The 22029-nt window shown below is 41.6% G+C and overlaps 1 protein-coding gene across 5 annotated transcripts in view; it reads right to left on the bottom strand.

Annotated features, from left to right (window-relative positions):
* Positions 1-3819, bottom strand: part of PDGFD (platelet derived growth factor D) — a 141804-nt gene extending 137985 nt beyond the window's left edge. For 2 of the 5 annotated variants that reach the window (XM_062615333.1, XM_062615332.1), the window contains exon 1: positions 3319-3817. In XM_062615333.1, the coding sequence (XP_062471317.1) occupies positions 3319-3448 (130 nt within the window). In that variant the 5' untranslated portion in view covers positions 3449-3817. Of the gene's footprint in view, positions 1-3318 lie in introns of all 5 variants that reach the window. The other 3 variants (XM_062615330.1, XM_062615329.1, XM_062615331.1) reach the window with 3 other exon arrangements.
* Positions 3820-22029: the final 18210 nt, after the last annotated feature.

Below are 22029 nucleotides of genomic sequence, written 5' to 3'. Positions count from 1 at the left end.
GTTATCAACCAGGCTGGCATCTCCAGGACACTTTAAATAATTGATTAGTAGCACACTGGACAGCTGAATCATCAACGCCTGTCCTTCCACTAGGACAAGAGGATGTCTTGTAAGCAGGTTATTTATATTCTTAATACCTTCGGCAGGAAGTACAGTCTGTTTAGGTTTGGTATCCATGAAATGGTATTTTTTTGTATGTGCTGCCCTTCATCTATAGACTGCTTCCAAGAGCAACCTCAGACTTAAGTAAGAACAATCATCAATCTCTTTTAGGCTAAAAGAAGAAAGACAATCTTGAATCGTGCACAATGCAAAGGTTTGTTTTGGCCAAAAGCAAGACCAACTCTCCATATTAAAGCTCTGTGTATGCAGCATCACTAGTTTATCTTGCTTGGAGATAACAAAGAGCTGGAATCCAAAGGACTGTTTTCTTTTATAATAAAATGTGCAGGTGGTCTTGGACTTGCCAAGATATAACATTTTTTTAAAGAGCTAAATAGATATTGCTTCCTTCTCAGTATCTCTCTTAATTCCACAATATGACATTCATGATCATCAACCCAGGACATAATATTAAATTAGTTTTTATCCCTGCTGTGCATTTTGAGAGAAACTGTTGGAACATATTACCCCCAATGTATTGTGTGCTCTTAGATCCAAGTCCATATTTTCATGTCTGAAAATATTTACAGAACAAAAATACTGTCTCACTCAGCAATGCAACCCACATGTCTTTAATGCTATTCCATATCAGCGCTTCAGACCAAAACAAGACACAAACACCACAGAAAATTATAAAAGACAGAAATACTTTTAGTGGCCTACAGCCAACTGTGGCCTAAACACTTCACTGTGAGCTTATCACATGCATGGAACATTTGGAATACAGCTAATAACCTTTGGCTGCACAAATATAGACCTTTAGTCAACAAACTCAAGCAACAGTTTGGTTCATTTGAGTTACATCAGGGTGAGTAGCAGTAGATCTGCTTTAGATGCTGTGACAGAATGCCCAGCTCCACTGGCCACACCAAAACACACCATCCTTTGAAGGGAAAAAAGCAGGTTTCCCAAGCACAATGAGACAGCAAGCCTGCAGCCTGCTAGGGGCATGTGGTCCTTCTGAAAGTGTGTTACCTCCTTAGCACATGGATGACATCCGCTACAGGACTGCAGAGGTGCCTGACTTTGGCGTGGATGTGTTTCACTATGTCTGTACACTGTAGGCCTCACCTGCATACAGCCCTGGGCAGGGCAAATGTAGTATGTAATTTCATACGGATCTGCCACTTTCCAACAGCCCCAGTACCAGTCCATTCGCATACCCAGACAGTTCAGTCACTACAAGTTGCAGAAGATCATTTTAAAGGTACAAAGCTTAATCACAGCGTTCAAGAATCACAGGTAGGAAAAGAGCAATTAACTAATCATTTTACAGAGGCTTCTTCTTTTAATCATGCCAAGAAGCAATTTCACCACAAGAAGTCACCTTCAGTGGAGTAAAACATCCATCACACTGCCAGCAAGATGAAATATTTATTTATATTAGGGGTTACTGGTTTCTTCACTGACTGCACAGAAGATTGGAGTAAAACACATTTTGAAGTTCTAGGGAAATCACTGCAGTTTTCTGCAAAAAGGATTGTTTGGAGTTTGACTTGGAAGCTTAGTTCAGAGATGGTCTCAGGTCTTCTATGAAGTTTAAGATGGCAGGCAACAAGACATGAAGCTTGGCAAAACACATAACAATTTGAAAGGACAAAACAGAAATAAGGGATATATGATTTTATAACACATAATTTTTCCATTAGATTAAATTTGGTTTCTGAGACAGAAGGAACTGCAATTCTATCTTGTTTCCAGGGTCACTGTCTCAGTTCTAAGGAAAAGCCTCTTCACCTTCACTATGCCTTTTTTCAGTGACTAGGAAAGGCATTCAAAAGATTATTATGTTCAATATGGCTCCAAAGCTGAAACAAAAACACCTTCCTAAATAACCTGTATACCCATTACACACATTGCATACTTGCTGAAAAGTAAACACGGGCAAATACAGAGTACAGTCTTGGAAATGGCTCAAGTGACTGTTGTTCTGTGGTTTCTGTTTTGTTTTGTCTTGTTTTTTTAAGGGCTTATAAAATATATAAATTCTGGCAACTAGAAGATGTTAATGTGAAGACTGAACATTTTCAGGGAGAACATCCTGCATTTTGTTCTGCAAGAAGTTCCCCTGCAACGTGCTAAAGCAGGTCCTCCCATGTGAAGGGGGAACACAACAGGCTGCTCCACAGCCAGAGGCTCGTTGCCTTTCCTAAACCAAAGGACCTGGTTTTCTTTAATCACGAACAAGTGGGTCACAAAGGTGAATTTCAGTGGTGTTGTTCTTACTCGGCCTCCGCATTCATTCACCACAGGGCCACGGCATATGGCCACGCGGACCGCTCACTGGCAGACCGTCGACAGCACCTCAGCTGTCCAGGAAATCCTCTGCCGGCGGCTCGCCGCGGGAAATGCGCCACAGTTCAAACGCGAAGACTGAAACCTCCCTTGCTTTCAGGCGGGCAGTGTCCGAAAGCCCGCAGCCGCCCCTCTTGGTGCTCACCATCATCGGGCATCCCACTCCAGCACACGGTGCAGCGGGCACAAGGGATGAGGCGAGTCCTGGCGGGGCACTGCCCAGCAGCCCTGGCGAACAGCCCGCTCGTGGCCGGGCGAGGACCCGCGCTCCCGCAAAGCGCCCTGAGGCGACGGCGGCGCTGCCGGCGAGGCCCAACGGCCGCAGTTCCTGCGCCCTCCTTCCCCCGCCACTGCGCCCCGACGGGACACCCCGGGGGACACGGCATGTCCTCGCTCGGGCTGCCCCTGCCGCAATCCCGCCGACCTCCCCGCAGTGCCCCTGGCGTCGGCACAGCAGCGGGACGCAGAGGAAACGGGACCAGCGGGTGCCGGAGAGGGCCCTCCGCGGCAGCTGGGACCGGGCACCCCGCACTGCCAGGGGCGAGGTGCCACCCACAGCGCGGGGGGGGTCGGACGCTGAGAGCTCCGCCGGCACCTCGGCTCTCGGGAAACCTCCTCGAAGGTGCCCTGAGAAGTTCGGGACCGCCCGGAGGTGCAGCCGTAGGCAGAGCGGTCCCCTCGGCCCATCCCACACCTCCTGCCCGCCACCTGGTCACACACGCCCCGGCCTACCCCCCGCCTGGACAGAGCACCGAGAGCCCCTGCTCACGGAGAAAGGGGTGGGGAAGCCCTTGGGTCGTGCTCCGGGCTTCCTCTGCAAATCCAGCCCTTGAGAATAAAAAAAGTCAAAAGGACACTTACCATCTCGCCTGATATTGGAGGATCGCAGGGCTTTTATAGATCCGCTCTGGGCAGGGGCAGTAGTGCCCTGACGGCTGCAAAAGTTCGCACAGACGACAGCGTAAAAGAGTAGGAGGATGAGCAGTTGCATTGGGATCCGCTGTGAACGGGACCGTGGCTCTGCAAAGAAAGTCGCCTCTCCCCCCCGCCCTCCCACGGGTGCTACCCTCGCCCGGGTTCTTTCCCCTTTCGCGGGCTTTTTGGTTGTTGTGTTGCGGGTTGCTTCCCAACCCGAAGCAGCAGTCACAGTTGCCGAGTTACTCTCCGAGCTGCCCCCAAACTTCCTGCGCGCTGAACTTTCCGCCCCGGTGCAGGGGGCGGCCAGGCTCGGCCAAGGTGAGCCCCGCCCGTGCCGGGACCCGGCAGGGGCTGCCGCAGCCGCGCTCCCTGCGCTCCGCTGCCGCCCCGCACAGTGCCGCTCCGCTCGGCAAGAGCCGCCACCGCAGTCTGGAGCGGCGGGAGCGCCCCGCGCTGCGCGGCGGGGCCGGCGGGGAGAGGCGGCCCGCGGGGAAGGGGGCGGCCCGCTGGCAGCGGTGGGGGGGGGGGGCGGCACCCACCGGTCGCGCTGTCTGCAACCCAGGCAGAAAGCGGCGGGAAGGGCCGGTGGTGCGGCGGGGGGGGGCGGGAGGGTGGTCCCAGTGCGTAGTGAACCTGACCCGCCGGGACGACGGAGCTCCCCGCCAGCAAAGGGGCCCGCACCCAAGTGCCCCGTCGCCCCTCGGTCCGGCAGCAGCCACGTAAAGGTTACCCGTTAGGCTGGTGGGACTCAGTCACCGAGGTACAATGGGGCGGGTGAGGAGGCTTGGTGGAGTAACTGCTGAAGAAACACGTGGGCTGAAGAAAACTCACAGTTGTTCCTGGGACAGATGCATGGGCTTTTCTGCCATGCCAAGCGCTGCCCAACACTTTTCATAAAAAAAGTTCATTCCTAGTAATTTAGACTCTCATTAAACTGAGTCTGATGTTAAAGATCCTATTAGATGATATTACTGCCTGGAAGTGTTTAAGTCAAAACCAAAGGTATGTGAAGACTGCTCTTTTAATACTTTCCTTCCATTAGCTGCAATGAAAATAAGTGAAGACAGAAAAAAACAATGAGGTTTTAACAGTTCTCTAATAAATCCTTCCCAACTCAGTTTATTTCTTAAGACGTTTCATACGGTCTTGGCCAGTTTAACGAATTGCAAACATGCTGCTGGACCTTTAACACCATGAAGCACCACCTCACTGGTAGAAGAAGAATGTCAATACAGTGCTGTATCAGGAATATTGGGTGAGTCCTGTTACCGCCTCTGGCTGTATGAAACATTTTCTCCAAGAGCATGTTAGGATGACAATGGTACTGAAACATCTTGTATGTTTTAAGGAACCAGTAGGGTGCAACTCTGTTATGCATAATTCATAGTTCTTTATCCCTTTCATGTTCCCCAAAAATGACAGCAAACCATAATCCTGCTCTCATGTGGTAGATGATGGAAAGGCTCCAACAGTGCTTCATTTGTGAGCAGATGTGCCTGTATTTTAGGTGCCCATTTGAACAAGGCAAACAGGGGGAAGGTGGCCAATCCCATCATCCTAATAGTAGCAAAGTCAAACAGAGGACACACAGCCAGTCAAGACGGGGAGCTCTGAAGATGTCTTCTGTTCCTTCAGTCGATGTATCTGCCCCTTTCCAATTATGTTACAAGGAACTGGCAGAAAACGTCGGTAGGATGCCAGCTACCTATCTCTCTTCTGAGTGCAGGTACCTTTTAGGACAAAAGGAGGTAGTCAATACCATGACCTTTACCACAACCACTTGGTGAAGTCATTCTTCCTTCACTCAGGCCCTCCTCTCAGAGAGCTAGAACTTGTAATTGCTTTCTCTTGAGGGCATGCAGCAGCTGCTTTGAGGCAGTGGAGGTGGAAGAGAAGGAAGGACAGATTATCTTCTACTCAGAAAGCAGACAAAAGGAGTTTTGTCAGTCTCTGAGCAGTTGCATCATTCAGTCAAGAAAGGGCTCTGTTTCCAAGACTGTTTCTCTTTCCATATCCAGCTTCATGCATATCAATTTTCTTATATAAAATTCATACATCTTCCCAGGAGCTGGATCTGGAGCTAGACTCTTGTCATCTTTCTGGCCCTGTACTTCCCTGGCTGCACAGCTCTAACTTTGACACAGGACTGGAACAGGCTTTCTCCTAAAAATCTCCACAGCTCTTTGGCTAATGTGTGCTGTGGCTTACTATAGACTTTAAGTTTAAACTTCCTCAAGCTGACCAGGGCACAGAACTGATATTTTCTTACCTTGCTTTTTTTCTTTTAAATATTTTACATACTCTTTTTACGCTGTGATGCATAAGAGAAGTTCCTGTTTCTGAAGCACAGGTGCTTGTTGCTTAGAGAGCTCTCAAGCAAAACAGCATGGGACCTCATAAATTAGACAATGATGAAAACAGGCAAGTGGATTCCACCACCAATGTCTGATACATATCAAGCGAAGCTGTGGATAACTCCTATCATACTTTCATGGTACATTTCTGTTCCTGCCTGTGCAAAGCATCTTTGTTCTAAAGCAAGTAATATTTTTGTAGTACAAGAGACAAGTATTTTTCTCAGGTCAGAAAACACCAGGGAATATTACTGTGGGGTTCCAAACACAGGCCTGGCTTTATCAATTCTCAGGTATTTATTATAGCCCCGGTATCAAAAAAATCCCAGATTTTTCCATTTGGTGTACAGCTGTACAGAAGATTTTGGGATAGAGCAGCAAGACTGACACACCTTGGTATACCTTTGTAGAAAAGGCCTGCATTTCTATGGCTGTTGCTACAGCTTCTCAATTCACTTTGAAAAGTACTAAGCCTACTACAACTCAAAATGGTATCTTCATAATAAGGTGTCAAAGAACCCCATGTCAAAGGGTGTGAAGTTTGGATTATGCTTAGGCAGTTTTGTGAGCAAACTACTGGATCTTCATCTTCTGGAGAACAATCTAGGACATTGGCTGATATTCTAAGGGTTCGGGATAATTTAAAGCATCAGGTAATTTCTATATGAAGACCTACAGCAAATCATGATTACTACACAAAATGACATACTGATGTATAAGTGTGATGACCTAGGTAATTACAAATCCGTCAGCCTGACTGAGATCCTGATAGCATATTGTAACAGTTGATATGAGACTCAATTAATACAAATTAAAAGAAAAAAAATAATATAATTGATGCTAATCAACCTGGAAAATCTTATCATGCTAACTTGGAAATCTGGTTGACAAACAGAATAGCATCAAATTACAGCTTTCATAAGGCATTTGACTTGGTACCACACAATTTAAATCATATGAAATGAAAGTCATGCATAATAAATGCTTTCAAAACTCATTAAATGACAGGTTTAAAAGTGTTTACTAAAAAAGGGAAACATTATTAAATGGGTTCTTTGCAAGATAGTGCCACATAGGCAGATTTTTGCTTCTGCATTGATTTGCACTTCCAACAATGACTTGGGAAAAAATGCAGTCATCACTCACGACTTTTGCAGATGACAAAAACCTTGGGGGAGTAGTATGATGATTTATAGTATTGGTGTTATATAGAGATATAACACCAGTACTATGAATACTGTGGGTACTGAGTAGAACTGTAATGCTGAGCCCTGGCATAGTTGATGCTTTAAAACAGCCAATGGCAGCACTACCCAGTGCCTGTAGCATTCATCTCACCTCATTTTAGTCTTCTGAAGGTGTCTGGTGCAAGCTAGACACAGAAGTTCTCATTGCTCGTGGAGAAAATTGGATACCCATCAGAGGGCACTCTAGCCCAGCGGTTTTAGGCAGTTGGCCTGGGATGGGATAAATTGTTTTCTGGAAGGTCCAGTTTCTCTCCACTGTCTATAGAGAGAGTATAGGGAACAAATACATTTATAGTTACCAGCTAAGTAGCTAACCCCAGAAAGCACTGACGAAGGAAAAGTGATGGGGGTGAATTATCAAGGAATTCAATGGGCTACCCCTCTGATATAATTTGCTGGTTGGGACATGCTCCAGTGTCACACAGGTGGGCCATAGAGCACAAATGTGCTGTGTGCCCCCCCCTTAGAACACTGAAAATGTGGTGGTTAACTAGCAAACCCCAAGATTTTGTGCTTTATGGCTGTGATCCTTGGATATTTATTTGAAGAGGAAAATATCTATTAGAGAAGGGGCATTATGCTTTCTTCTGTTATTATTAGAATGCTGCTTCATATTCCTGTGAATATAGCCTAAAAAAAGGACTATAATAAAGTGAAAAGCACTGAGAGAAAAACGACAGGATAGGTTAGAGGCTGAGAAATATGCCATTAAGGGAAAAGCTTAAAAATCATGAACCATTTAGCTTGTCAAGGAGAAAATCAGAAGGGTCACAGCTATTTTGCAGAGGTAGGATATTGATTCTAGAAGGCTATTTTATCTAGTGAGCAGTAACATATCAAGGTGAAAGTCAGACAAATTAAAATTAGAAGTAAAAGGCATACTTTTCAGTGTGGAAAGCTACGGAAGTGTCAAAGTTGTATATTTTTCATCACTGAAAATTTGAAAAACAAGATTTGATGTTTTCCTATAATGAGTCAAGTGTTTTCAATCTGTACTTATGAACTTGTGGATTCTACTGATCACTTCTAAAAGGTCTATAAAGGTGACAGAGTATGATCATATGTACCATACTACAACCCACAGATGAAATTTCTAAGTGGTTCTGGGGTTTATTGGAAAATTACAACTTAAAAAAAAAAAAAAAAGAAAAGTATCTCCAGGGATTAATTCAGGGCAGCACTATGATTTCTGTCATATAGGAGGGCAGCAAGTGATGGAAACAAGCCTATTCCCCAGTTTAGAATCTGTGAATGATTTGAGAATTGTTGTGGTTTAAGCCCAGGCGGTAACTCAGAACCACGCAGCTGCTCGTTTATTCCCCCCCTTCTTCCTCCCCGGCTCCTGGAGGGATGGGCAGGAGAATTGAAAGAATGTAGCTCCCATAGGTTGAGATAAGAACAGTCCAGTAACTAAGGTATAACACAAACGGCTGCTGCTACCACCAATAATAACAATAAGGGAAATAACAAGGGAGAGAATACAACCGCTTACCACCCACCGATCAGTACCCATCCTGACCCAAGCAGCAATCTAACCCTTCCGGGTAACTCTCAGTTACTCCCTGGGCATGACGTGCTGTGGTATGGAATACCTCTTTAGCTAGCTTGGGTCAGGTGTCCTGTCTCTGCTTCCTCCCGGCTTCCCCTCCTCCCTGACAGAGCATGAGACTCAGAAAGGCCTTGGTCAGAGTAAACATTACTGAGCAGCAATTAAAAACATTGGTGCTATCAGTACTGTTCCCAGGCCAAAAGTCAAAAACACAGCAGTGCACCAGCTACTAAGGAGGAGAAAAATGACCGCTACTGTTGAACCCAGGACAAGAATGCTTAGAGTAAGATGGAGAAACATCTCACAATTGCTAAAATGTGTGTCTTAAGTGAATAAGTGTAACCATGATGGCAGACCAAAAGAATGCAAGGAGAAGGTAGACCAAAGCCCTTATATGTCTGGAATTAGAAATCACGTGTTGCTAAGAAAATCACAATACCCCAGTGACATCAAGACACCGAGAAATGCAGCACAGTGATCCCTGGTCCAGATTAACTATCAGAGCTTCAGACAGCAGTTCAATGACATGAAAGAAAATCCCCAGTGGAACTTCAGGTGTTGAGATGATCAAACACAAGCCCAAGGACTGCTGTTTGGTATCATGATGAACTTGGCATTGACTCATGGGAACTCACTTCAAAACACTCTGAACATCAGATCTGGGCCACAAACCTGTGACTGGTGGTGTTGTTTGTCTTCTTCCAGCAGCCAGCAGTGCATGTTCATTTCTCTGGCCCATTCTTGAGAACAGATGCTTTGATTTCTCCAGCCCTGCTGTTTTGTCCCTTGTGTCTGCACTGCTATAGGATGCTGTGCCATTCTCCCTTGCAGTGTGCTGCTGCTTCCCTTCCCAATTCTTAAATTACTTTTGCTGGCTATATGTAACTTTTTGCTAATTCTCTACTACAAGTGTTAGAGACAAATACTGCACCACTGACATGCACACAGGAAGGGAGAGAGAAAGGGTGTTCCAAGGTCAACATGTTCATTTATTGCATTTTGAGAAATTGCTGTATCATTCAGACTGTTCCACTGGTGCAAATGACAGGGCAAATTGACATATAGTGTTCATGCAATATTCAGAGTCATGCTTTTAAAATGTTAGCATAGAAAATAATGAAAAAAAAAGAGATGTTGCCCTCCTGAGGTTAAGTGGGATTCCTCTCCCTTCTCCCCCACAGATATCAGTAGAATTAGCATTTAAATATAAAAGTTGGGTTTAAATATAATGGACTATGCTTTCTCAGAAGGTTTTCTTATTCAGAAAATAATGCCTTCAAAAAGGCTGCATTTCTTCTGCATCCCAGTTCCCAGGTTCATAGATTTAAAAGAGAAAAGAGACCTTTCTGTCATGATATAGTTTGACTTCTTTCATAAATAAGCCAACGTGTTTTGCCATCTGAGCTCCTGCTTTGATTTCTGAAGAGTTAGCATGGTATCTTTTAGAAAAAAAGATCAAACCTTGATTTTAAAATAGGGAGGAAACTCAGTTTCACAGTCACTTGAGATAAAGAATCCCTGTCCATCACTATTGAGTTATTCAGGTAATTAATGACTATTTTTAAAGGTTTGTTTTTTTTCCCCCCCCGTCTGGATCTCATATTGTATGTGAACAGTAATGCTTTATCAGGATCTCTACAGGACTTTCAAAATATTTGGATGCATGTAATTTGAACCTACTTTGGACTTTGCAAAGCAGATGTCCTCAAACCACAGTAACTTCTACCCAACCACTCTTATTTCAGTGATCAATCCCTTTGCACCTGTCAAAATGAGATCAGATTTTGTTCGTCTTGGATATAATATATTTGAGTTGGAAAACTGTCACCTAGAATTTTAGAGAATTTCTAGAATGTTTTATTACTGGTAGCCTGAGATCTCTAGGATCAGAAGTTTGAGACTGAAATTTCTCATCATAATTTATGCTTTACGTCTGCACATTGTAGCTATTACTTCAGAAATAAAGCATCCAGTTTTAGTGAAACAGAGCAATATGGTGTAGGTTTCTCCATGTGTAATCCTTCCAGACATTCTCTCTGGACTATTTTGTGTTCTCTCCTCTGGGACAGGAAGCATTTTCCTTCTCTTGACTCCATCATTTTCCTTCCCCAGCACATATTCAGCATGGAAATGCTCTCAATTCTGTAAATTATTATCTTGTGAACAACTTAGAAGATGACATCTGAACACAGTTGTAAAGACTGAAATACACCTTGATGCTGAACCCTCAGATCAGTAACTTGTCTCTTGGCACCACGAAGATGGCACATGAACTCCTTGTCATCTACTGTTTTGCAGTTTGTGCTCAGTTGAGAAAATATGTAAGAGATCAAATGTTTCCCTTTGTCAATTAAAGGTTCCCCCTCAGTTTCCCAAGAGCTGAAGTTCTGAGCAGCCATCATACATGTGTGTCCTACACAAAGTTCTCTTTACAGCCATCTAAATCATCATAAGTTTATTGTAATATTTTCTGCATTTTATGAGGAATGAACCTTCTAGTTATGTGAATTCTTTCCTTGCCCTCCTGAGTTATGTCCTCCTGAGTTACAGCTTGCCTTTAATCCTTTGTATTCAGTTTTACAGAACTCATCTTGTCGTCGCTGTTTCCAAAGTGATAAAACATGACTCTGGGCTGTTTTTTTCTTATTTTCTTTATGGGTAATTTCATTCCTCTTTGACATCTGGGTGCACATGTGCAGTGGAGATATTTACTAAATCAGATTGTCCAAAAACCTCAGCCTTGGTTTTTTTTCTGTACTTCTTGCTCCCCCAAATTTTTTTAAACACTCTTTTATGAATAGGGGTATTCCTGGCTTGCAGTAAGAAATGTACAACACACAATGGAGAATCCTTTTTTGATTGCTGACCATCCTAGCATGTTTGGTTTTGTGACTGGAATGGAAACTTGTTATACTTCCTCTTGACATGCTTCTATTTCACAGGTACAGCAAAATGAAGCCTTTTCACTTTCAGTCATTTCAAAATCAATAAGTGTACACCATTAAATGGACTAATCCAGAACATAAGGGTCAGAAATGCAAAACTTTGAGGCTCAGAACTCTGCTCCTGGAACTTCTATTATAGAATCATACAGTGATTTGGATTGGAAGGGACCTTTGAAGATCACCTGGTCCAATCGCCCCTGGGAAGGACATCTTTCACTAGATCAGGTTGCTCAAAGTTGAGCATATGTTATAACATATGTATATGTTCAACATATGTATATGTTCAACATATATATATGTTGAAGGACCACAATAAGGTCTCCGCAGTGCTTTCTCTTCTCCAGGCTGAGCAAGCCTAGTTCTCTCAGCCTGTCTTCATAGGAGAGGTGCTCCAGCTCTCTGAGCATCTTTGTGGCCTCCTCTGGACTTGCTTCAAATGTCCATGTCCTTCTTATGCTGGGGGCCACAGCTGAGTGCAGTACTGCATGTGGGATCTCATGAGAGTGGTCTAGAGGAAGAGAATCACCTCCTTCAACCTGAAGGTCATGCTTCTTTTGATGCAGGCCAGGGTATGGTTTGCCTTCTGGACTGCAATACACTGCTGGCTGATGTCCAATTTTTCATGCACTGGCATCCCCAGGTCCTTGTCTGCAGGGCTGTTCTCAGTCCATTCATCCCTCCATTCTGTATTGATACTGCCAATTGTCCTGACCCAGGTTCAGGACCTTGTGCTCAGCCTTGTATATCTTAAAATGCACTCTGTGCTTACAGTTCAGTTTTTTTAGGGAAGGTAATTTTACATCATACTGAAAATAAAACCCATATACAACACAGTACAATACATAAGCAACCAGATTTTTAAATGGAGTTGACTTATAAGTCAAATCAGAGAAAGCACCTGAAATATATTTAAATTTGTTTCTTTTAAATATATGCAGTTTGTAAATCACCTTGTTATGAAAAAAGTTTTTCAATCTGCTTTAGATGGCAACACAAGAGAGTCTTCAGCTTGTCTTAGGGGCAGCAGTGAGAATTATTTATCTGTGGTTCCAAATTAGTGGGAATACATTCAGTTTGCCCAACTCTTTCTTCAGATCACGTTGCCATACAGGAGTCGAGTTCGCAGTTTTATGCACACAACACATTAACATAAACTAGTTAACTACCTGGCATTGGTTAAGCGGAATTTATGCTGATACTGTGCTAATGACCTTGCACTGTCATTAGACTAAATCAGCCTCCTGGGGGAGAACCCAACAAAGCATACTAATTCAATGCATTCCTGGGAGGTAGCATATACAATAAAATATATTTTGTCATTTATTGAGCTCCATTTTCATTCAGAAATACTTTCTAAATTAAATACCAAGGCCTCTGCAGAGGCCTCTGGAACAGCGGAATGAAACAAGACAAACAAAAGATTTATGCACACCTACAGTCACTGTGGGCATTTTAAAGTATTGGTGTACTGTATTAACAAGTGGAGGAATAATCTGCTCTAAACATAAACTTAGAAAACAAAACTTAGAAGGGTAATCAAAATTTAGAAGGCTAAGTCTGATGTAGACACCATTGGCTCCCTTTAGAATCTGTGAGAGAAACAGGTGTCACCAGAGGGTGCTTAATCTATCATGCCATTTGATAATTATCTTTGGAGGTGTTGCATTCCCCTTGCACACACACACACACACATCCACACATCCACACACACCCCTTTCTTTTTCCCCAGTGACAGTAAAACAACTATGGGTGATTAGCAGAGAGTTAGATGTCTAACTTACAGAAACATAAGTTAGGGCAGATGAATTTCAGCCCAAACCATCACAGCAATCAAGAGTTAGAATATTTCAGAAATAAAATGCTTTGTGAATCTCAATTCAGCCTCCTTTTATGTATGTAGGACATAGGCATTAATTGTTAGGCATGAAAACTACTTTTTTTTTTTTTTTCAGAGGATTCAGTACACATAATGGAGGAGATTAATTATTATTTTACAGTACAAAGGGAGATAATCTGTTGAACCTTTACTTCATTTGTTGGAGTGTTGAAAGTTATGGAGTGTGGAGGGGAGGTGGATTTAAAAGAAAACTGAATCCCTAAGGCAGTTGAGTGCCGTGCAAGGTTTTCTACAGCCGCCTGTTTGTGTTGCCTACACAGATGATGTAAATCAGATTTCTCACAGCTGGTCTCTAGTGCTATGCTTCTGAATTACTGGATGCCCAGCTGGAGACAGTAGGGTCTGACCTGAAGAAGTGCAGAGCATGCATAACTGTATTTGAAGTTAGCAGAACTTGTTTCTTGAATATATGTAGTGCTATATAATGCCAAGCACTGTAAATCTTATTATCTAAAACTAGTGGAAACTATTTGCCTATTTTTTTTCTGCACCTCAATTCCATTTGAGATAAGGGATGATGATGTACTTCAGTATACACTGTAGCACCCAAATTTGGTACACTGCCAAATAAAATCCTTCATTTAAACATATATATGTGTGTAACATAGACAAAAATTGGCAATTCTTGAACTGGGTTCATGCGTTTTAGAAGTCTGTCTAAGAATAAACTGAGTTGCACCCTGAAGTACCTCTTTCTTTATTCAGTAGCACTAAGGGAATCCCAGAGGAACTAATTCAGATGTAGATATCAGAGCTGCAGATATCTGAAGACAGGGCAGGTGAATCCTGCCTTCTGTGGTGACCTCCATTTCGGGCACTGAATGAGACAGAGACTCTAAAGTTAGCTGGTTTTGTAAAAGATATGCACAAGGGACCAAATCAAGGTTGCAAGGAATGCCTTTTGAAAGCTTGGCATGGCAATCTTAATAGCAGTATAATAGGTATTCTCTAAGAATCAAAAGGCATCAGCCTGAGGCAAACACTTGGAATGTTGCATTTTAGTTCAAACACTTGTTTGAAATAAAGAAAAGGAGGGCAAATTAATAATAGGTGGTTTTACCAGCTCTCCCTGAGAACTTTCAGCCTTTCTCAGGTCTGTGGCAGCCCTGAAGCCTGTGCACCTCTCAGCTTTAGTACTTTGTTCAGCATTCCTTCAGAGTTAGGAAGAAGTTTACATTTTCAGAAGCTTTTTATAAAAATGGCCATCAGAGTCTTTCTCTGGAACCTAGTTAGGCGTTTTTCAACATTCACACTGTAGAGAGAGGGAAAACATTGGTTAAAATTATTTAGCCAATGTCACATCACACAAAATTACCAGGTAGCGAAGGGCAGTTCAACTCACTGTTTAGCTTATTAAAAGGTCTAAGAAGAAATTCTCTCAGATTCTTCCTGGCAAAGCTTTGCTACACCACTGCATATATGGTGCAGTGCAATGACTTTGGCATGCTGATGTTATAGACTTTTGTAAAAGGAAAAGGACCTTGACTAAGTTCTTAAACCCATGTGATATCGCCACTTTAAACATCTCAGGGACTGCAGTGTCTGGCAGGAGGTGATTGTACTGCTTGATTTGCAGTTCCTGAGACACAGTTTACATTAAACTTGCAAAGCATCTTTCAAGTATCCTCCTGGTGTAAGTCTTAGGGATATTGTATGAGCAACAAGAATTCTTTCAGTCTCACCAAACAGCATTAATTACCATTGCCTTTCCTTCCTAACTTCTTTTTCATCTTCACTTTGCTTGCTCTGAAGCTGCCCCAGATGGTGGAAGTCAGCAGGATCAGGCATCAGAGGCTCTGCTGTAGGCTTGCTCTGGATGTATCACAATGCAAGGGTAGATCATGTGAACTTCTTATTAGCAATTATAAACCCACTGAAGAGTGTATGAGAATTTGGTGACCTTCCTAGGCAAAGCATTAACATCTAACATGTTAGAAATGGGCTTTGAAGGCATGAGTTCTAAGCCTGACTTGATTTAGGTTACTGCAGGACACTGGAAAACTGATTTAGACCCATATTTCCAAAATTGCCTACTAATTTCGGAAACCTGATTTTCAGAAGAGTGCATCATCTACAGACACAGTATATATCCAGGCATTACAATTGTATGCCTACTGCAGTTGCAAATTTACTTGGTAAGGGAGAGGAGAAATGGACCATGAACTTTTTAGTCATTCCATTAACACTGACCAATTCAGCACATGATTATGCATATCCTCATTATCATCATTCCCCACCCTCAGTTTGAATAAAGACTGTGGGACCTATTCACTATTAGAAAGATGTTTTAGAGAGATCTGCTAGTCATATGGCTACACTGGCAGCTGCCCTATCTCGAAAGTCAGTAGAGGTGGAAATGAATTGTATTTAGCAACCCAACATCTGAATTGAACACATTAAGGTGCTGATGTAAATCTAAGGCACCAAGCAAAAACTCTAATAAAGAAACCTACAAATATTTAAGTGTGAGAGAAATATCCTTGCTTAAAACTTCAGAACTACAGAATCTGCTGCTCTGGTTTTCAGTCAGTTGTCAAAGTAAACTAATCTGGAAGAAAATCAGTCAAGTCATTGAGATCTGAAAAGAACAATTTGTGGAGGGCAAAATGGTCAGGCTCTTTCTTGGATGAAAAGAGATAAAAGAGGTTTACTGCAGGTTTTACAAAAGCATTTGAACAATGTTTTCTGATCAAATCTCACAGTTTTAACAGAGAAGGAATTTATTTAAGTGATGGAAAACAGTGGTTTGTGTAGGATTCTGTATTGGAAGTTATGCGCTTATCTTGACTGTGTTCTTACAGCTGACACTTTCACCTACCCACACAGTACAGGTTATTTACTGACTGTTGAGTAATTTGCTGTGTATGCCTGCACACACACACACATAGACACACACACTGTTTTCTAATGTATTTGCAGAAGAGTGGGACCCTCTTTTATATTCATCATCAGATCCAGTCAGTGATGAAAAGGAACTCAGTTCCAGTAACCTTGCTCCATGACTGTGGGGCAGGTAGCCAGTCTATGAGTTAAAGTCTAACTACTTTTGTAGCATTTTTTTTAGTGTTTTCATAAACAAAATAAGGATAATAACCCTCTAAAGAAGGAGTAAATTATTCCAAATTCTGTTGCAGAAGACACAGAGGAAATAGCAGATGAAACGTAAGGCGCAATTTCTGTTTGCCTGACAATTCCCCTCTAACTCTGTTACACTTTGAATTATGTAAATAGAGATTTAGGCGAAAAATGAGAAGCATTGCTCATAGATAATTGACGAGCACAAATAAAAAATGGAACTCAAGGAAGATGTGCCTTCTTAGCTTGGAATTAAATCCATAATTGCAGTGGAAGGAGCTATGGTTTAAAAAAATGAATTGACAATGTAAGTTTGTTATTCATAAAATTTGAACAGTATATGATTTTAATAGCTTTACTTCCTGCCAGCTGATGTGTATTTCCAGGTAGAGTCTTACTCTGATTACCAGCCATCAGCTGTAGTCCACATAGGTAATTATTAGCTGTAGCCAAGGTAACCAATTATTAACATATGTTGAACTACCACACGCAGCATTTATAGTTTTTTTTTACTTCCATCTTGAGTTTTAAGATACTCAAGGTGATCATTTCAGAGGGAGTGGTGTAAATGGCCTTGGGTTTGTTTACAACCAGAATCGATTTGTGAGCAGGAGTTTATTTGTAGTTTATTGTTAGACTCCACTGAACATTATTAATTTAAAAAAAGGAAATCCATCATGTTAGACATGCCTGGTTTGGTAAGAATATCTCACAGTTTGAGTAGATCAAGCTCCTGGGAACTTACACCAATTTGTATCTTTTCAGGAGTATTGAAAATGACAGTCTACCTGGATGCAGGATGAGGTGTCTCTATGTTCTATACCTGTTGATTTATTGTCTTAAGTACAGTCTACAATCACTAATGTGAGACTCTGTGTAGGTCACACAAAGGTGTCAAATAGAATTAGTGAAATCACAACACGTTTGTGCTTTCCTTTGATTTACATTTAACATTGGCTTCGTTTTCCTTCTACCTTCCCAGATTCCCACTTTCTTCCTTTTTTCTTTCTTTGTAGCTACTCTCAAACTTTGCTATCCACTTCTTAGGCTTTCTGAGGCAAGTATATTGGCCTGTGCTGTAGTAATCTTCCTTAATTGATTTGGGATGTCTGCCACTTTCTTCTGTTATTCTGTGCTGATATCTTTATATGACTGGCTTTTAACCAAATGCTGTCATCTTTTGCATTCTCTTTATCTCTTTGCTCTTTTTGTGCTGAGAGGCTGTATTCTTAGCACTTGAGTGTTGTCCCTTCGTCCTTCACATTTTCAGTGTAAAAGGTACAAAGGGCAAACATTCCAAATATTGAAATCTCCATGCTTGGCATTTCTGATATTTTTTCTGCTTTTTTTGTTAAGTCAGTTGTTGCATGGCATTCACCCACAAATGAATAAGACATTTAAAGATTTTGATTAATTTTATTCCCATGTAGCACTTTGGTGAATTTATTTTTCATGCCTATTTTTTTTCTCAGTGTTTTACTTTGTATTTTCCACTCTAATGCTAATTCATTAAAGAATAGTATTCAGAATCAGAACACTGTGCCATCATCATGTTCCTTTAAAGCTTTCTCATGAAGTGTCTCTTCAGTGACTACCTCACCTTCCCAGGTCCCCTCACATAATAGGTACAAGTCTCTGCAGGTGGAACTGAACAACAACAAGGGCAATGGTCCACCTAGCTTGGAGATGTCACTGAGGTTAAGTCAGCCTGTGCCCTGTGTCAAAAACTCTTTCATAAACTAAAAAAGACAAGTCATTTTTGTAGGAGACTCCCTTCTGAAGGAAGCAGAAGGCCCAATATGTAGACCAGACTCACTTGCAGGCAAGTCTGCTGCCTCACTGGGGCCTGAGTTAAAGATGTGAATATAATGCTTCCTACCCTCATACATCCTCAGATTATTACCCATTATTGATTATTCAGGTAGGCAGCATTGAAATTGCAACAAGAATTCTGGGGGCAATGAAGAGAAACTTCAGAGCCTTGGAGCAACTGGTTAAGGGATCAGGAGCACAAGCAGTGTCCTCATCCCAGTTGCAAGGAATGGAAAAAGGAAGAAAGATCCAGCAGATCAATACCTGCTCTCTTTGGCACCACTGGCAAAATTTGGGGTTTTCTGATCATGGCACATATCAACTGGCTGAGCCCAAAGAGTGGTGTTAAATGGAGTTAAGCAGAGTTGGCAGCTGGTCACAAGTGCTGTTCCCCAGGACTCAGTATAGGGTCACATCTGTTTAATATATTTATCAATGATCTTGATGAGGGGATTGAGTACATCCTCAATAGGTTCACATACGATACCAAGTTGGGTGGGAGGATTGATCTGCTTGAAGGTAGGAAAGCTCTAAAGAGGGATCTGGACAGGCTAGATCGATGGGCTGAGTCCAATTGCATGCTGGTCAACAAGGCTAAATGCCTTTAGGACCCCTCACTACAAGAAATCAGTGCTTGAGCATATCCAAAGAAGGGCAACAAAGCTGGTGAAGGGTCTGGAGAAGAAGTCTGATGAAGAATGGTTGAGGGAACTGGGGTTGTTTAGTCTGGAGAAAAGAGGAGACCTTAGTGCTCTCTAAAAATACCTGAAAGGAGATTCTAGCAAGGTGTGTGTCAGCCTCTTCTCCCAAGAAAAAGAATCGCAGGACAAGAGAAAATGCCCTGAAGTTGCTCCAGGGGAGGTTTGAATTAGATATTAGGAAAACTTTCTTTACCAGAAGGGTTGTGAAGCATTGGAACAGGCTGCCCAGGGAAGTGGTGGAGTCACCATCCCTGGAGATATTTATAAGACGTGCAGATGTGGCCCTTAGGGACATGGTTTAGTGGTGGACTTGGCAGTGCTGGGTTAATAGTTGGATTTGTTGATCTTAAAGGTCTTTCCCAACCTAAATGATTTTCTGATTTGATGATTTCTATAAAACATGTTGTAAATTTATGATTTTTAATGTAATTTAAATCATAGGTTTATACTGGGGATTGTTATGTTTTCATCTTCATTATAAGATTCATAATATATATATAAATACATAACTTCTTTTTAGATTAAAGGGAGAAAGCTATCTCTAGACAAGTGAAAATTCCTTTGTTGTGTTTATATTTGATTGCTTTACATGGTCCACCTTTTTCTTCATGTATCATCTGATGCAAACCAGCCCTGCTCTGAAAAACGTAAAACAAAAGTAGTTCTTTGGTATCTTCCTAGAAATTATAGAATCATAGAATAGTTAGGGTTGGAAAGGAGCTTAAGATCATCTAGTTCTACTCCCCCTGCCATGGGCAGGGACACCTCACATGAAACCATGTGACAGATTATCAACAGTGATCTACAGAGGAAGATATATATAGCCCAATTTAATTATGGACCAAGACAAAAATCACATATAACCAATTTCCTCAATACATTTAATCCAAATCTCAATTGAAACAAAGGGCTTTTTTTTTTTTTTCTCGTTTCAGTGGTCTGTCAGTCAGGCCATTTATCCTTGGATAATAGAACAACTGTATTCAGCACAGTGTATTACCATTACCTTATCCAAAAATATGTGGCTAATTCACAGTCAGTTGAACTAATGTCATTAGTAATAGGCCCCTATGTCAGGTTAACATTGATAAATTAAGTATTTGCTAAAGAACTGGGCCTTGCAAAATTGTTTTTCAGGATGTATTATCTGATCAGCCAAATGTCTATCACTATCTTAATGAAGACCTTGTAGCCATCGGCTCTTGTCCTCAGTTCATGAAATCATCATTGATTCATCTTCTATTACTCTAAGACCTAGTCTTTTTTGCATTTGGAAAAGCTTTCCTGAATGAACCCAGTAGGACCCCAGCTGTTCAAGTGAATAAAAAAAGGCAGTTTCTTATATTATTGCTGTAATCAGGATTATGATTTTTGTGTCTATGTTCTTAGGGTTGTAAACACTGGAGCACATTCATATGGAAGTTGGAGCTCTGATTATACTAACTGTAAGGATTGTTATCTGAATGCTTTAGAGATCACAACATCTGGATACATTTCAGGAGTATTAGATTTCTTCCTGGATCATTATGAAAATATTTATATTTACATATTACACATTATAACTGTCATAGTTTTTCTTTTATTAATAATAAAAGTAATAATGAATTATTATGCCTTTCATATATTTTGTGTAATATACTACGTGGAGCTGATGCACTTACAATCAGTAATGTCTGCTTATACTCCCCATCTAAAATAGTATCTGTGCCATTTTCAAAATATGTTTATCTCCATAATACCTCTGTTAAGCATTATTAATTATAGCCTGCCACTGTTGTACAGAAGAACAAACAGCTTTTGCAAAGCTGGCTCTGTGTACACTTTTTGAAAGCAGATTCACCAACTGACCACTTTATTCATAAGGAGTAACACAAGGGCCAGGTTTAGAGAGAGCCAACTGCTGCACACAGTAGGAAAATCTCTAGTGCCTTCTGCATTGTAAAGTGCATCCAAAGGTACAGTTATCTGCACTGACAGCAGATCCACCCCTGCAGCATGTGCCTGGACATTTTCATATTTCTTGCCTGCCTTTGCAGTGACATCACAGGACTAATATGCAAGCAAGAGACACCAAAATTCTTCTTAGAAGGGACTGATTTACCATTTACAAGGGAAAGTGGAATTTTTAGTCAGTCCTCATTCTGATTGCTTACAGGACAGGATAGATACCTGAAACTAGGTCTTCAGAGTATATGAGCATGTGGCATTGCTGTGACCAGGCAGCTCCAGTTCAATAAAGACTCCATCATTGAATTGAGTAACTTGCCTTGTATCGCACAGGGAGTAGGTGATAAAGTAGGGAATTAAATTATCTTTTTCCACTCCCAAAGTAATTCTACAGCTATTGGGCCTTCTATCCTATAGAACACCTAGCTGGTGTTCACAAAATTCTTAGAAGGCAAGAGAAGATTGTCCTATGTACACAGGTATTAGTCCTGAACCCAAAGGCTGCAGTGTTTAATGCAGATCATAAATGTGAATTTTCTGTTCAACTTGAAATTTAAGACACAGCAATGCAGAAGATCAAATCTTTGCAAGGCTTATCCAAATGACCCGGTAGGCTATTTTGACATCTTGTCCCATAATTAACTATAGCAAGTAGTAATTAACAAGGGTGCTTTAAATCCTTAATTTAATGTTCTTTTAAAATAGATACAAGGTAAATGGAACCCTGGACAATCTGTCTGGCTTTCTCTTCTGTAGCATTTCAAAGGCACCTAGAAACTTGGCTTCTAAGTACTGCTAAGCAGATTTAGACCCAAAGGGCATGAAATACATAAAAATTAGTCTGGTTGTAAAAGAAAATGGAAAAGGGCAGATTGGCAGCACTACACCAGAGAAGACAGTCTGTTCAGCATAAAAGAGGAATAGAATATGATACCAGGTTGGACTACCTCTTAAAACTCTTAGACTTCAGATGACTTTAATAGGCTACTTTCTCGCTCATGCTTGTAGTATTACCATGTACAGAATACGAATATAATATTCTTGTGTATAATTTATCCTGTTCCCAACCTGTAGCTTCCTAATCTCTAGGAGAGATTAGGATGCTCTAAGGAGAGTTTTCAGAGATT

This window comes from Pezoporus occidentalis, unplaced genomic scaffold (assembly GCF_034315485.1).
Source record: "Pezoporus occidentalis ecotype Australia unplaced genomic scaffold, CSIRO_AGI_Poc_V1 ctg18, whole genome shotgun sequence".
Classification (NCBI taxonomy): Eukaryota; Metazoa; Chordata; class Aves; order Psittaciformes; family Psittacidae; genus Pezoporus; species Pezoporus occidentalis.
The sequence above is the reverse complement of the archived record's forward strand: the minus strand, read 5'-3'. Positions and strand labels throughout refer to the sequence as shown.